The sequence below is a fragment of the Colobus angolensis genome, unplaced genomic scaffold (genome assembly GCF_000951035.1).
Source record: "Colobus angolensis palliatus isolate OR3802 unplaced genomic scaffold, Cang.pa_1.0 Scaffold54, whole genome shotgun sequence".
Taxonomy (NCBI): Eukaryota; Metazoa; Chordata; class Mammalia; order Primates; family Cercopithecidae; genus Colobus; species Colobus angolensis.
The window spans coordinates 6,749,017-6,766,566 of NW_012118932.1; the positions used below are offsets into that span (position 1 = coordinate 6,749,017).

Consider the following 17,550-nt stretch of genomic DNA (forward strand, 5'->3'; position numbering starts at 1 on the left):
TGGTAGTTTGAGGTACTTACTTCTTTATTATTTATCAATAATAAGGAATACAAGAAGTACTAAATGTTAATGTTAATGTTCATTTAAAGCAAGAATTACTATTCTTCAAATTTTATGAATAGGTGCAAATGAAAAATACATTAAGACTGCAATATACAGTTTTAAAAGAAAATTTAAGTGAATTAATTTTTTTCACATCTATGCAGAAACAAGCTGGATGCTTAATCTAGGTAATTAGCAATATTTATCCATATCCTCAGCTGTTTTTTTTACTATTCATCCAAATAGCCTTATAAATCTGACTTTATGCCAAATACAAACTTAAAATGTACCATTAAAACACTTTTAACTGACACATATATACATACTTTTTGATAAGTAATCTATGTAAACACCCATGCAAGTGTCAGACACTTAAGTGGGCACTCACAAAATGTTGCAACTCAGAGTGAAAGGTAAAAGATATCATAATCCTACTTAACACAAGTATACTTTTCATGAATAGAACTCTGAATTTCTAAGACTGATGGAAAAACTATCTCCTAAATCTGAAAGCTAAAATTAATTTCTTTTCCAGTTCAGGTTAGACATGGTTTAAAGAGACACTGGGAGAGAAATAGTCACTGCTAAAATGAATTTGAGGGGAACTTCAATTTTTTATCTGTACAACGGAAAGTTTGAACTATTCAATCTTAAAAAAAGCCAAATGTCTTTGACTCCCTAATGTATCATTTTAACAACTATGTCCACCAGGTGCCAATCCCTGTGCCAGATTCTTTAGCTTTAATATCTCACAAAGTAATGTACCAATCAGGAACAGAGGAACGGGAGAGATACCCTATTCTCCAAAAAACTATTATTTGTTACAGAAGAATTTTCCAAATTTCTATAATGTTTACTACAGAAGTAGAAAGAAATGTAAACATTTCCTTGAGCTGTATGTTTACTAAGCAACCAGAACTATATTTTCCTAAGTGTTTTGCTTTACAGTAAACAAATATTTCCCCCACTATAACTGAGGAAAACATAAAGGAAAATTACCAGGTCCAATTTCCAGCAAAAATTATAAAGTATGCTCCACAGACCTGGTAGACACAGCTTTATTAAAATGATAAATTAAGGAGTCAAAGACATTTGGCTTTAAGATTGAATAGTTCAAACTTTCCATTGTACAGATAAAGAATTGAAGTTCCCCCCAAAATTGATATTAGTAGTGACTATCTCACAGTGTCTCTTAAAATCATGTCTAACTTGAGCTGTAAGAGAAAAGAGATTCATTTTAACATTCAGATTTAGGGGATAGTTTTTCTATCAAAGTCTCAGAAATTCAGAGTTCTATTCATATAATTGCTTATAACTGCCCTCCTGCTACTGAATTTAGTCCTAATGGAAGCATAGTAATACACCACTCTCTCAGTGTAAAGAACCAGGAGAGAAAAAAAGAATTATGCTCCTTCTTATAATGCATTAGCTAGTCAAAGAAAGTGCTTTTAATCAAGTCAAAAAAATAATAATCATAATATGTCATGCACCTTAGCACCCAAACTTTTTTGCTCTTCTAGGCTCTCAGCTCTTTTTTGAAAGAAAAGGTCTGCTAGGCTTGAGGAAAGAAAGGACAAAAATTCAATGGAAAACTGTCGCTATATTATAGCTGAGGTTTAGCACAAGTCCGCTCTCCTCCCTGCTTTCCAACATTACTATGCAATGAGTTTTGTCAGATAATTTCAATATAAAGTAAATCCCCCTGAAACAAGCTGAAGATGGCAATTATCAGTCACAGTACTTGGATGTAGCTAACCAGCTTAGTCACCTTTGATACAAACAATCTGCTTGGTCCTCAGCTTCCTTCCTGTTAATGGTAAGTCTAGAACAGCACTTTCCAAGCCGGTTCCTGAGAATACTGGCCTCAAAACTTTATCCAAAAAAAACACAACTTTCAATAGAAAGCATGCAGCATATCTAACTCTTCAAGATGTGTATTAGCAAATTTTAAAACTTTAAAAGAAAAAAAAACACCTGTTATCTTCCAGTAACCTATAATTTTCCAAATGTATGACAGAAGCTTCTGTTCACATTTTTAAAAAATTCAGGTATAATGTTCTACATAACTTGGGAAAACAAATCTAAATGAACTCTTAAGCTCTTTTAAAGTCATTTTTAGTTATATTTTAATTAACGAGACAGACTTCTGGGCTGATATGTAAAAATAACCCTGTTCAATAGAAGACTTCCTAGTAAACACATTAATTGAAATGGGAGTTTACCATTGTATCTCACCTCTCCCTTCTGTTACCCAAGCTCAGCTAACTCTGGAAAATTTGAAACTATAACCATAAGGAAGGAAACAGTTAAGGATCTCTAGAATACTAGAGAAAGGTAATTTTAATGAAAACATAGATGTAGTGATTCCCTTCAGTAGGCCAGACATGTGCCCTGTGCCAAACTCTTTAGCTTTAAAGAATAATGCTATGAGCACTAGGGGATTGGTATATATGGTAAATATCCTTAAAGTTCTTATCTTCTGGTAAAACAATTAGCATAATGACGTGAAAACATGGCTTTAAGAGAAGCATTAATATAAACAAGGTGCAGTGGCACCCAGAGGATCCCCACACATCTTTCCCAAGTAGATGACAAGTAACTGAAACATGGTGTTGGGTTCCTTGGGGTATATTTTTGTCATTTACAGGTTGAGCATCCCTAATCCAAAAATCCAAAATCTGAAATGCCCCAAAATCTGAAACTTTCTGAAGCACGGATACGATGTTCAAAGAAAATACTCATTGGAACATTTTAGATTTTGGATTTTTGGATGCTCAACTTGTACACGATTTATATCACATAAATATATAAGGGATAGAGAGTTATATAAATATATAACAGAGAGTTTTATCATATACATATATAAGGGACAGAGGGTTATATCATATAAATATATAAGGGATAGAGGGTTATATCATATACATATATAAGGGATAGTTATATCATATAAATATATAAGAAATAGAGTTATATACATATATAAGGGATAGAGAGTTATATAAATATATAAGGAATAGAGAGTTATATCATATAAATATATAACGGATAGAGGGTTACACCATATAAATATATAAGGGATAGAGGGTTATATCATATAAACACATAAGGGATAGAGGGTTACTCCTAACGTTTCACCTCTATCCTCCAATGGCAGTGCATTTCAAAAAGAGGAAATCTGGAATTTAAAAACAACCAAAGGTGATTTAAAAATGTGACTACTAAATGACTGTCAGAAAGAAAAAAAAGAAAATCATTCCATTTAATTGCTAAACTTCGTTATTAACTAGCAATTAACATCTAACTCGGTAGGGATGTCAAGGCAGGTAAAAATCCAAAAGGGTTGTTTGATAAAACAGGAAAATACCAATTCTGTGGATGTACAAACATCAGTTAAGAAGAAGAGAGGAAGACCTCAACAAGAAGCCTCCCATCTCTCTCCCATCTCCCTTTCTAGTCATATATATATATATACATTTATTTTTACAATACTTACAACACAGGAAAATTTTTAATAGCTAAACGGTATTGTTCTTTGATCTAGCCTCTAAATATTACCAAATAATATGTAAATATTCTTTTAGAACATGAAATTCTAATCTAAGAGTGCTATGTGTAAATACCACGGTTCATACTAGATTCATTTTTTAATGTGAATTGGTTACTAGGCTTACCCTGAGCAGTTTATGCTATAAAGGGCTTCAAATAGTTAAACTAGTGCCACAAACTTTTCATGACATGTTTGACCATGCTAATATTTATTTAAGGGAAAAAAAAGTTTTTCCCTAAAATAGCTGCAAATTCACATATATTTTAAACCTAAGTTTAAATGCGCGCACACACACACACACACACCCCCAGTCATGCACATAGGTACACACACACTTTTAGAGTTTTATTTAAGAATAACTAAGTTAAATTAACTGATTAACCTTAACCCATTTTTATTAACCACTAATTCATAGGGTCCAGTATACCCAAAGTTAACAAGCTCCTTCCAATAGGAAGCCTAGAGAGAACTACTATACTCGAGAAACTATGTAAAAGAGCTAAAAATAAATAAACAGAGACAGAAGAGCAAACAGAGTGAGACAGCAAGAAAGTGAAGAAGAGGAAGGAGGAGAGGGAAGGTGATGGGATGGGGGGGAGGGAAGGTGAGGAAGGTGAGGAAAGCTAGAAAGACCAAAAAAATAAAAAATTTTTTTTTAACTTTTCCACATCAGTCTCCTGCATGGAAATGCCACTTTCCTTACATCTGTGCTTTGTTAACACACACAGTAAAATTATACTATGACAAAGCTAGAAATGCTAATTTACACATACAAGGTTGTATTACTCCACTACCTCTTACACACAATGTTGTTCAGAAAAAAATTAAAAAAAAAAAAAAAAATCTCTGTTCCAAGAGAAAAAGGTTCTCAGTCTCTACATCTGGTATTTTACAGGGTGGTAACTACCCAGGAAAACTGACCCCAAAAATCTCTAAAAGAGATTTGGGTGGAAACCCAGAGAGAGATTTTCCACAGCCCTGCTGCTGAATAAATCCTTATTAACCAAGTAGACCCTGTGGGGAAGCAGAAGAGCACTGAGGGGAAAAGGGAAGAAAAAAAAAAAAAAGGAGACCGGGTGCAGTGGCTTGTACCTGTAATCCCAGCACTTTGGGACGCTGAGGTGGGTGAATTACAAGGTCAGGAAATCGAGACCATCCTGGCCAACATGATGAAACCCCGTCTCTACTGAAATACAAAACATCAGCCAGACGTGGTGGCGGGCGCCTGTAGTCCCAGCTACTTGGGAGGCTGAGACACGGGAATTGCTTGAACCCGGGAGGCAGAGGTTGCAGTGAGCGGAGATTGCACCACTGTACTCCAGCCTGGAGACATAGCAAGACTCCGTCTTAAAAAAAAAAAAAAAAGAAAAGAAAAAAAAGGAACTAAGAGAGTTCATGAGTAACAAGCAATTCTTTTTCAAAAATTGGCCAGAAGAATTAGCACTACGGTCTCAGCATTAGTTTCCTCTCCCTTTCAGGCACCCTGTTACCAACAGACTAAAATAAACAAGCATTTTCATATATCTCACAATGACAAACTTAACTCATGCAAATTTTCTTCATTTAATATTGACAACATACTAGTCAGCTGAGAGTCACAATTTTCTATGACAAAAGACCACCCCGGCACAGTAGCCATCTTCTCATCTGAGCTATGAGTTAAAAAGTCAAAAAGTCTGAATGAAGTTTATATAGGCTTGTCTAGTCAACACACCTACACAACTGGATTTCTCATTTAACTTTTCCACTCTTCTGAGGGCAAGCTAATGGGAGACCTGTAAAGACAAGTGCGTGAACACTTGAGGACCTCCCAAAGCACACCATACTGAAACACACTGAAGCCTGCTGAATTCTGCCCTATGCAGCACATCTCTCTCTGTAACAGAATCAAGGAAAGGGCAATTATAAATTTAACATGTACCAGGTGCTGCAAGTACCTCATCTAATTTACCTCACAACAGCCCTTTAGGGTATGCACAACTACCATGATTCAACCCATTTCGGAACTTGAGGTTCTGCGTGGTTAGGTGCAATGCTGAAAATCACACAGCTAAACAGTTAATGAGCTAAAATCCAAACCCAGGTGAGTGTAACTCCAAAGTCCACATGTTTCATGTATGCCACAGTACGTCTAAGTCAGAAGCAGTCAGGAGACCTGAATTGTACAGACATTTCTCTGGCATTTTATAACTTGGAATCAGTCACTTACTTCTTTAATACTTAATTTCTCCATCTTAAAATTGGAGTTAATCACTGAACTGCTTACTTTATATAGTATTACCAAGAGATTACTTACTGTGATTACTGTTTAGATTCTACATAATTTAAATAAAGTGTTTTATTTTCTCTTTCTATCCTGTTTTTCCCTAAAAGGAGAAAAAAAACCCCACAGGACAGCAGTAGCATTTATAAGAAGCCAACTTCATTACTCTGGTATTTTTTAAATAGAAGCGTTCCTGTCTACAAAATATAATCACTTCTTTTAGTTCCCAGTGTCATCCCCAAAGCAAAGTCTTTACTATAAAGAGGCAACACATTAAATACTAAGAAAGAGCCTCCTGTGTATTACAGGAAGTATCAAAAATAATCCCTAATTTTTACTTGCAGTTCTGATCATCATGCGATCATGACTTGTTTAAGAAACAACTCACTACACTCATACCAGGTGTCTCACATTCATCTGGCATTGAACAAGAAGTCTCACAGGAACAAGAGTGGCTCAGTAGAAGTAGCAGTGTATGTAGGCTGTTTACTGATGACCCTGATCACATCTATTTAACAGGATGACCATAAATGCCAGTCTGTCCAGTACAGTTTCAGTTTATGTAATTACTAACACCACGCTTATAACCCTCAAAAGTGTTTCTGGGTGCATAACAAACCATATTGTCATCCAACTATTAAAAATAATAAATCCTTTTCTTATTATAAATCAAGACAGTGACCAAGTACGGCATAACAGGTGTGAAAGCAGGTAGCATAGAAATGATGTAAAATGAAATAAATTGTTTGTAAGAAGTGCTGAAACTAAGCTGGGCACAGTGGCTCATGCTAGTAATTCCAGTGCTTTGGGAGGCTGAGGCAGGAAGATAGCTTGAGCTTAGGAGTTTGAAACCAGCCTAGGCAATATAGTGAGACCTCGTCTCTACAAAAAAATAATTTAAAAATGTTAGCCAAGTGTGGGGGCGTGTGTCTGTAGTCCCAGCTACTCAAGAGGCAAGAGGACCACTTAAGCCTGGGAGGCGGAGACTGCAGTAAGATCACACCACTGAACTCCACCCTGGGTGATAGAGCAAAACGCCATCTCAAAAAAAAAAAAAAAAAGAAGAAGTGCTGAAAATATAACACAAATGGAAATAATAGCTAATGGTAAATTCAAGTCTTCTCACAAACCAAACATATTAGTAATTTTAGTCATTTTCAGCCTTTAAACAATACGACTTAAAAATATGTAGAGAATCAAACTGATTAGTCTTTTTAACTAATGGATCACAGGAAAGTGAAACCTTTAAGAAAAAGAGAAAGAACGAGAGCAATGCCTGCTCCTGGCCTCTCCCGAGGACTACTCCCCCTGCATCCTGTGCAGGCTCCACTCAAAAGTCGGCTCTCTCCAATGCTGCAAGAACAACCCGGGGCAGACACCTTGTAGTAAGCTGAACAGTGTGCCCTCTCCAAATCCATTTCTACCCAAACCTCAAAATGTGACCTTATTTGGAAACAGTCTTTGCAGATGTAATTAGTTTAGCTGATGTCGGGTCCTCAATCCAATGACTGATGTCCTTCTAGGAAGACAGGAAGACACAAAGATACAGAGAAGAAAGTCATGTGACAATGGAGGCAGAGACTGAAGTGATGCGGATACAAGCCAAGGAATGCCAAAGATTGCCAGGAGTCAGGAGCTAGGAAGAGGCAAGGAAGGATCCTTCCCAAGAGGTAGCGTGACCCTGCCAACACTTCAGATTTTAGGCTTCTAGCCTCCAGAACTCTAAGACAGTAAATTTCTGTTAAGCCAAGTTTGCAGGAGTAATTTGTAACAGCAGTCATAGGAAATTAACTCACATCATATGTGAAATTATTCATTCTCTCTCAAGACTTTTACCACAACCACGGTCCACAGAGGAAAACGCAGCCCAAATAAGAGGCATTCTGCTTCCCATTCAGCAACCTTCATTGAGCCCGTGACTACAGAAAGTTTTTGCTCTAAAGCTGAGTACCCCTTTCTCCATGAGGGAGAGGGGCAGTAACTAAGTTATACCTCATCCTTCTTCTCCTGAATGCGTCGTCTCTCTGCCTCAATAGCCAGCTTCTCCTGAATTTCCTGAGCAATTTCACAGTCTTGTTGTTCACTAAAAAGCAAAGGTGAAAACATGAATAAGGAAAATAAAAAATAATGTATTTCCTAAAAATAATAAATACAATTTATTGAATACTCACTATATGAGAAGTACATTATTTTTCTCACTTTATCTTCAAGATAAAGATGCAAAGAGGCTCACACAGTCACATTTACAGATGAGAAAACTAAGGCCCAGGGAAGTTAAATTATTTTCTCAAGATCACAACGAAAATATGTGGTAGAACTGGAATCTCATCATCACACCCAACAGTGGAAAACTCCATGCCTCTTCTATACCACCATATCACTTCACCCCACTGGGGCCTGTTTTCGGTCCTGCCTCTACCACTAATAACCACAAATCATTCTGTCATGCCATTTTATAAGCTCTAAAAGTTTACACTTAGTAACTTCACATTATAAGTCTAATATCATAGCATTCTTATCTATTCAAACCAAAGAAATGAAAATCTACTCAGAGCAATTCCTATTTATATTTCTTCTTTTTATTCACTCATTATAATAATTAAGAATTATACACAAAATCATGGACTTAGTTTTCGAAGACCTCTATCTCTCTTCATTCAAGCATCTACCTGAAACTCCCAAATTAATGTAAAATCTGTATAGAATTAAGTGACTAATAACTACATTGGATGTGATAGTAAGTGGGAAGAAAGTAGAAGCACCGCAGAGAAGGCAAACCCAAATGAAGTGTTAAAGGTCACAAGTGACACAGAGGATGTACCTTCTGGTACAGAAAATAAGTAAGTGAAGTTTCATCTGAGCTTAATGATTTCAAACCGTATTTCCAAGAAGTACCAGCTCTGGTTCAGTCAGCTAATGATACAGACTCCTGGGAAAGCACAATGGAGAAAGCAGCAGTAAGCAAGCGACAATCCTGACCTGGGATAGCAGCCCCGGTATCCAGACTGAATAAAAGGTTCCACTTCAATGAGAACGGCAGCATTCCATCCTTTCTGAGATGTCCAGCTCTCAAAATTGCAGGGAGTGAACTGAAAGACTTCCCTTCTAGCTTACTTATTTCATCCAGGAACAATTTTAAAACCTTGAAGTCTCAAGCAGAAATATAATACCTGGTTCTTCTCTCATTTAGGACCTATAAAATATTACTCTCTACTCCTGATTTATATTTGAGTGGTTTGTCTTGATAATTTCTGAATAAGCTCATTATACTGTTATTAACCTAATTCAGGATTTAATCATCTGCATCAACCTCGGAACTGGCCTTTCTGACAGAGAATAGTGAATAATGTAAAGGGCAACGAATTTAGAACTCTAGGACATTCTAGCTTTGGCTCTCACCTTAACCTGTGACACTGAGCCTCGTAACATCTCAAATATCTCTCTTCCTCTTTTATCTCCATTACCATGACCTTCACTACCACCACTACCACCACTGTCTTCATTCAAGCCTCATCATCTCTTAATTTGACCACTGCTCACAATAGCTGCCTTCAAATCTTGCCCACTCCAAGCCTTCACCCACCTACTCTCCAGAATAGATCCCAAAATGGAAATTTAAAACTACTTCAATGGTTCTCCATTCCTTATAATTTAAACTCTACAACACCTGAAATCTTTTAACGTAACTGATCGTGACCTTTATGATCCAGCTTTTGACTACTTTTCTGGCCTCACTTCCTACTTCTGCCCGTAAATACACTCTCCACTCCAGCAACACTGAACTTCTTGCAGTTAACATGAGATTCCAAGTCCTTTTACCTCCTGCCCTTATGCATGCTGCTCCTTCTGGCTAGAATGGATTTCCGTATCACTATAAACTTCTAATTAACCTTCAAGTTTCAGATTAAACATATCATCTGTCTTGTGAAGCTTTTCCCAGTCTCTTCTCTCTAAATAGGCATGAAATTTACATTTCAATTATCTGTGACTCATGCATGTATCTCTAGATATATAATGCTCAAGGTGTTTTCCTGAGGCCCTTAAAGGTAACGGCTGTCTTATTCATATCTCTGGTCTCCTTTCATGGTGCCAGATTTAGCATGAATCAATAAAAGTGTTTACTTACAAAGCAAGGAAGCTTAACAAATGATTCATAAAGTCCTCTCTACAAATAATGAACAGAAGGGCAAACCCTTCCTATAAGTTAGCAAAAATGACTGGCTTTCCCTTTTTACCTGAATATGACACTAAACTAAATTAAGGGGTTCCTTCCATTTTTCCTTTACCCCTTCCTCCTCAACACAGTATCTGTGGCTGAATCTACCCACATTAAAGATTTAGGATGTAAGAGCCACTCTCAAGCAAGAAATGTATCCTGGGAGCTTTGTAACACTGAAACAGCATAAAAGTCACTGTGCCAAAAGAAACCTGAGAAATAATCACTTCCGTTTATCTGTCTGTTAAAGAAGGCTACTAGAGAGAACTTCTGTCAGACACTGAAGTTATGAAGATAACTGAGTCTACACTTCAGAGCTTTTCAGAACATTCTGCCATGTACTGAAAAGCAAGGAAAGTAAGAGCAGCAAACACAGCTAGAACACAGTAAAGGAACCAACACAACCCACAAAGTTCTTTGATGTCCACTATTTCACTGGACTCCCCATAGAAACTACGCGACAGAGGGGCCAGAGATTATTTTCCCCATGTTATGGGTAAGGAAAAAAAATTCAGAGAAGTTCACTAACTGGCCCAAAGTCATAGAGCTAAAAAAAATGTTAGAATTTACACCATCAACCACATGTCCTTAAACCTGGTCAAGTGTTCGTTCCAACAACAACAACAAAACATTTTCAAATCAAAAAAACTGTTAGATAGCCACTATAAGACTATAATTTAACAGTAAAAGGAATCAGAGGAACACAAGTAGGCTCCTCTTCCCCTGCCCTGTTTGCTAGCTCCACAGAGAAAATCAGTCTTGACATTACCCCTCCCATCTCCCAAATCCTCACAGGTCTTTGTAGCGCTTCTGGAGCTGGGCCTGCGCTTTCAGATCTTCCTCTTGGAGCTGCTTAGCCACCTGGAGATCATGCTGGACCAAACGGTTCCGCTGAACGTTTGATGCCAAATGATGCTCAACTGGAACAAAAAGATTGAGGACAGGAATTAATAATGCCTTAGTTTGTTAGTAATAAATGCCATAATAATCTTAAGAGCTTTACCACAGCAATAGCTTTGCATCCATCACTTCGTTTTATTGTCTCAACAACAAAATATAATAGAGAGCAAGGAATTAATATCCCCACTTTTCCATGAAGTAAAAAGAGGATCAAAAAGATTAAATAATTTGCCTTTGGTCACACGGCAACAAAGTGGCAGTGCCAGGACATCTACACAAATATTCTAAAGCCAGGGCTAATGCTCTTTCTACTACTACATGTTGTCACTCTATTTATTAACTGCATTTTTCAAAACTTTAATTTTATATTTATATGTGAATTAATTCACAAATCATATATTCACAAATATGTACTTTAACATAACATGTGCAGCTTAGATTTACTTTCCATCACTACACGGAAAAAAAGATTCAGAAAAATACACAATGTGATCTCATTTACACCATGGCTGCCTGGGAAAACTGTTCAGGTCCCTATCCTAGGAGCAAGAATCGATTCTTCTACGCATGCACCCCAGATAAATCTACAACCGTTATGTCCCTCCTACAACAAAAGGCAAGAAAAAAGCTTCAAACCCCTCTTTTCCTCCTAGAGACGCAGCAGTCTACTAATCCCTGGCCGCCTGTCTTACTCAAACACGCCCGAAACTTCACCGCTCACCCAGGCATCATTTGCCTAAAGAAATCCTTCAGAATGTACGGATGGTGACGCCAAGTGACTGCGCTCTCCCCCTACCTAAGCCCTAAGAAACCAGCCTCAAGCTACCACTAAAAAAAGAAAACTGAAGGAGCATAAATGAGAGGTATTACTCACTCTCCTGTTCCTGCAGGCTGTGAGCCAGGGTGTGGTCCTCCAGGACAGCAAAATCTCGGCATACTACAGAAGATGAAGGAGGAAAAAGAGACAGGAAGGCTCATTAGTAATACTTTAACATATAAAGGGAAGGACTTTTACTTTAAAAAAAATCAATTCTAATATTTCAGAATGACAAACTTTATAATTCTCAATGCATAAAATAGTGACTAGTGAAGTATTCAGTCTTTAGTCACAAAAATCCATAGGGCCTGCTTAGTGCCAAGCATAGGGTGTCACAAAACACTGGTTAGCCTTGGCCCCCGGCCTGAGGTGAGAACACTTAGAATCAGATTCCAGAGGTCTAGAAATTCCAATCCACTTCCATAAAAGGAGGGTAAGTGCTGCTGAAAATAACAGAAGTATCAATCATGCTTTGCATATTGCTACTGAGAGAGAAGTGGGTTACTGCATAATTAGAGGTGTTAAAAGAAATCTAACCTATGCTTCTCTGTGGTTCAGACGATCCTCTCCCAGCAATTTATGTCTACCCTGGTGTCTCTGAAGGAAAAATATATTTTCACTAGTCCCTCAGGTAGGGCAGAGTTCTACTTTAAAAATTCTCAATTTCTTAAACATTCTTTAGTGGGTCAATCCCCAGGGACATGAGTTGGAACTAGGTCTCTAGGTCCCTCTAAACCTTGGGCTGCGCCCAAATAATCTACAAACCAAAAGAAAATGGGAAGCCTGAAAGAAACCAGGAATCCGCCCCAACTCTGCCTCCACCTGAAGATCCAGGCAAGGAATTTCCTGACCTGTCTTCTTAGAAGCAAAATGGGAAGAAATAAGTCTCGAAGGTCCATGTTTACCCCAAGCTGCAATTTAAACTCCTGCTTCGTAAATATACAAACAGACAAAACATGAAGGATTCATCATGGAAAGTGTTGTTTAAAGAACGTGTAGTTTAAGTGATATGTTCTCACTCTATTCCAAGCATGTACATGTAATTCATGTTTAAAAAAAAAAAGGAAACTCCCCAAAGCCTCAGATTACTGCAATTGAGTAGGACTCATGAACAGTCCCTAGAGCTTAGGAAAAGTGGTAGATTCTTTTCTGCAGCTTTGGATTTGCCTATGAGCGCACTTAACTGAAACAGAATGAAGAACATTCCTTTGCCGTTCTTCGCACTTACGTATGTTCACATATACACCCGACATAATTGTGTCCTTCACTACTGAGGGATAACGCCACAACAAGGAAGGGAGATCTTGGGGAGGTCAAGATTATTTTGAAACGGTTTTAAACAGAGGAATAATTCTTGCCCAAGAACTACATTAAACTGAATACAACCTGCTTAATCCTCACTCAAACGTAACAGCAAAACCAGTAATTCGAACAGAAAGCCCTGTTCTTTTTCATCAGCTATATTTTCAATGAATTCTAATATCCTGAAGTCCAGGTCCTAGTTACCTTATATTTCACAGAATAAAAGTACTTTCAAGATGAGCTAGATAGCACCCTCATTTAATAAGTAAGGAAACTGAAAGCCAGAAGCAAGAAGGGATTTTCTAAGGCAGCACAGAGTTCACTGGTGACAGGGCTTGGGGTCAAACTCTAAGCCAGGAAGAGCTCAAGAGCTCTTTCCCCTTCCCTGACACAATGACGGCCCTCCTTCCCTCCAGGTAAACCATAGTCAGAATGGACGGAAAGAAAATATTCTACATTAACCAGCATATACTCTCTAAAACACTTCAATTAATATCTGATTTTTAAATGGGTAAGACATACATGGACTTAATTTTAAAAAATTAATGAATTAGCTAAAATAAATATAATCAAATCTTGTGTAAAGAATGTTATTTTAATACACTGACCTATCACTTAAAACACCTTACTGGAAACGCTTGTGCTTACATATTAAAGTCAGTCTTAATTTTAGATTAATTATGATTAGATCAAATTTTAAGATTAATCTTAATGATTTTCAAATTATGGGTGGCAACCTATTATTAGGTCAAAAAATCAATTTACTAAGCCTGAGAAGAACATTTTAAAAGTCAATAGTCTAGAGAACAACAGAAGACAATTGGCCCTCACAGCCCTGAGTTTTGGATTCATGGTTTCAATCAACCACAGATAAAAAATATTCAGGAAAAAAAAAAATGTAGCTGTACTGAACATGTACACACTTTTTTTCTTATCATTGTTCTCTAAACGAAACAGTGTATAACAGCTATTTACATAGCATTTACACTGTATTAGATATTATAAGTAATGTAGAGACAATGGAAACTATACAGTAGAATGTGTATGAATTATATGCAAATACTAACACCTTTTATACCAGGGACTGAAGCATCCACAGATTTTTAGTAACCATGTGAGGTCTTGGAACCAACTCCACACCCCACCCCACAAATACCAAGGGACTATTATAAATCACACACAGTACAGGAAACTAGTTTGGGGAAACTTTTCCAGTATTATATATACAGATCACAGAAATACACAGAGATGATAGGTACTAGGTCAAAATGTGAAACACACATCATTCTACAGATTACAAAAAGTTTAAAAGCCACTTCAATTTACGTTATTAGGTCAGAACATTAATGCCAAAAATGTATTTTCTATGTTTCTAACACCATGCTAACTAAAATTAAAAATTATGAAATTATTACATTTTTCCATGTGGAGAATGTGAAGAAGTACAATAATTTTAAAAATATTTCTTAACTTTAGGCAGAACATTAAACATTAAAATATACTGTTTGTAGATAGGTATACCTACCGTAAAAAAAATTTTTTTTAATAATATGGCACTGACACAAACTTAACTCCAAACAGTAGTTCTCTCTCCAGAGAGATGAAAAGGGGCATGAGTGCCTTGGCTGCACAAGCCATTCTACTGCTTCAAAAGCACAAAGAGAAAAGACACACAATAAGGCAAAATATTAACATCTGATGCGGGTGGTAGGTTCACGGATTTCTCTATTTCCTGTGATTTTTATATGTATATTCTTAAATATTACATTTTAAGTTATATAATTAAATTAACTTAATTCCACATTGTCAATAGCACATATCGCTAAACAATGAACATGAAGATATGGCTTGACACATTATAATAGGTGTGAGAAATTTACGAATTACTGATTACCTTGATGACTCCTCATAATGATTTCTTAGTATCTAAACAGCAAGACTGAAGCATATTCTATTATTGTGATTTGTCCCTAAATCTGCAGAAGCTGAATTAGTACCCAAAAGATATGAGTAGGGCCTGGGCTAGTCAAGAGGATCTAGAAGATTTTCAATGATTATGAGGAAGTACACAAACACATACACACCGAGCTGCACTGTCAAATACACTGACTTAGCCCTTCAGAGTTTACTAGGAGTTTCCAAACATATAATCTCATTTATACTGAAATATTATTTGCCCAATATGTAATTTCTTCTGAACCCACTCTAGTTTTTTCTCAAGATTTGCCTCTGTACCCCCTGCATCAGTATTCTAGTACAACCTGGAAAACAATCACATACCCAGTCAACTCTGTAAATCGGTAACCTGATTGAGAATTACAGAAACTATTTCACAGCCAGGCCAAGCTCAGAGCCTGAAGAGAACTTTTCTCCTTTTCCAACCTCCTCTACCTTTGATGTAAACAGTATAAACAGTCCACTGAGGATAAATGGCATAAACTCGTCTCCCCACATTTCCCTGTGGGCACCTTTAAGGTGAACCACCTTTCACCTTCCCATTTCTCAAACTTTTCCCCTCCTATGTTTACTTTCACTCATCCAGAACTCAGGCTGACCTTCTTGCCATAAGCCAACCCTATCAATGTCTCCTACTACTCCCAGCCTGCTACTAAAATGAGCTTCCCGCCACAGTCAATGACACAACTATTCTCCTTTGTTCCCACCCAGATCTCAAGTGTCTCGCAGGCTCTCCCCTCTGCCCACTTTCCCAGTGTTACGGATGATGGCTAAGTCTCTTTTGAACATTAAAAGCCGTGCAACTCTGCCTCATTGCTTAGAAGAGCATTAACAGAAAAAAATGCACTTTGCTCTGAAATTCGAGCACACAGCTGCTTTCCTATCCAGCTGCAAGCTCTGCATGGCAGGGACTTTGTGGGTGTACTCTCTGCACCTTCCACACGTGTGCTCATTCATCGAAAGAAGTTAAAAAAAAAAAAAAGCTGGATCATAAAGTCCAACAAGAGTAGGAGAAAGGGAGAAAATAATGCCATAAACAGAATTAAACTCTGCTATTATGACAGCATAACACACATAAGATATGTCAAATATCATTTAAACAAATTTAGTAATAAACAAACTACATAAAACTAGAACCCTATCCCCATTCTCATTAAAGGAGTTTCAATGGTATGTTAATCTAAATACAGGTCTACCTTGGAGACATTGCAGGTTTGGTTCCAGACCACTGCAATAAAGGAAATATCGCAATAAAATGAATCACATGATTGTTTGGTTTCCTAGAACATATAAAAGTTATTTTTACACTATAGTCTATTAATAGTCTATTGATAGTCTATTAAATGTGCTATGGAATTCAGTCGAAACAGGTTATGTACATACCTAAATTTAAAAACACATTATTACTAAGAAATGCTTGCTACACACCTTCAATTTGTAAAACACAGTTTGTCCAAAGCGCAATAAAGGAAAGTGCAATAAAATGAGGGATGCCTGTACATACAAATTAGTATACGGTGAATTAATTTACAACAGGCCAAGCAGGTCTCAGAAATGGAAAGGACGACTGGCTGACATACATAAATATGTACATATATACACCCCCCATCCATTTCCTTAAAGAATGGTTTTCATTGAGATGTTGATCTCCCCCTAAATACATGAATGGCATCGAATGCACCTAATAAACACTCATTTACTCAATAAACATGCGTTGAACTCTATTTCAGGATGAATGAGTCATCTCCAAGCCATCAATGAGGTGAAATATCAGAGAGGAAAACAAGTATTATGTAAGTTAATAAACACTGTACTAAAGACAATTTGTTGTATTAAAGACAATTCTTTGAAGTCATAAACACTGCAGCAATTATGCTTGTTATGAATTGGGGGTGGATGTAAGAAGTGGGAGTGATTTAAACAGAATGCATCCAGAAACTTTGTATCAAGAAACCTTAAAGTAATTAACACGAAATTATTTCAAGGTAAATTAAAATTCCTATGGACAGAAGTGGTAAACATTCTTGGCAAAGGGGCCAATTACGGAAAAAGCCAAAAAAATGAAAATCCACAAGCCATTCTGGAGTTCTGTGTGCCCACAGCACAGAAGCCCCAAAGGGAATTACAGCAAGAGATATGATAGGAAAGCCCCTGTGCACCCTCATGAGAAACTGGTTCCTTTTTAGGCATTCCTGGTATACAACTTACCTGAAATGTACCAAAGAAAATCGGGTGATTACCACCCCACTCCACCTCACACCAACCAAACTCGACCTCTCATACTTTTTCTTTTTCTCTTTTTGCATTTGCTTCCTAAGTCTCTCATTTTTGTTTTCGCTTTATTGCTTCTCCTCACACACCTTTTTTCAGGTACATCTGCTTGCCAACTTTACCCCTCCAGCTCCAGACACAGCCCACTCCCCCATTCCCTACCAATAACTATAGGAGCTTTCCATAAACTTCGATGCAGAACTACTCGTTCTCCTTCTACAGGTAACACCCTTGTC

General features: G+C 37.2%; 1 protein-coding gene across 1 annotated transcript in view; it reads right to left on the reverse strand.

Moving 5' to 3' along the window:
• The window catches only part of CCDC50 (coiled-coil domain containing 50), a 34,941-nt gene extending 21,903 nt beyond the window's left edge, over nucleotides 1-13,038 (reverse strand). Inside the window, exons 1-4 of the mRNA XM_011961259.1 lie at nucleotides 13,014-13,038; nucleotides 11,843-11,905; nucleotides 10,862-10,988; nucleotides 7,845-7,935 (exon numbers count right to left, since the gene is read on the reverse strand). Of these exons, the coding sequence (XP_011816649.1) occupies nucleotides 7,845-7,935; nucleotides 10,862-10,988; nucleotides 11,843-11,905; nucleotides 13,014-13,038 (306 nt within the window). The remainder of the gene's footprint in view (nucleotides 1-7,844; nucleotides 7,936-10,861; nucleotides 10,989-11,842; nucleotides 11,906-13,013) is intronic.
• Nucleotides 13,039-17,550: the final 4,512 nt, after the last annotated feature.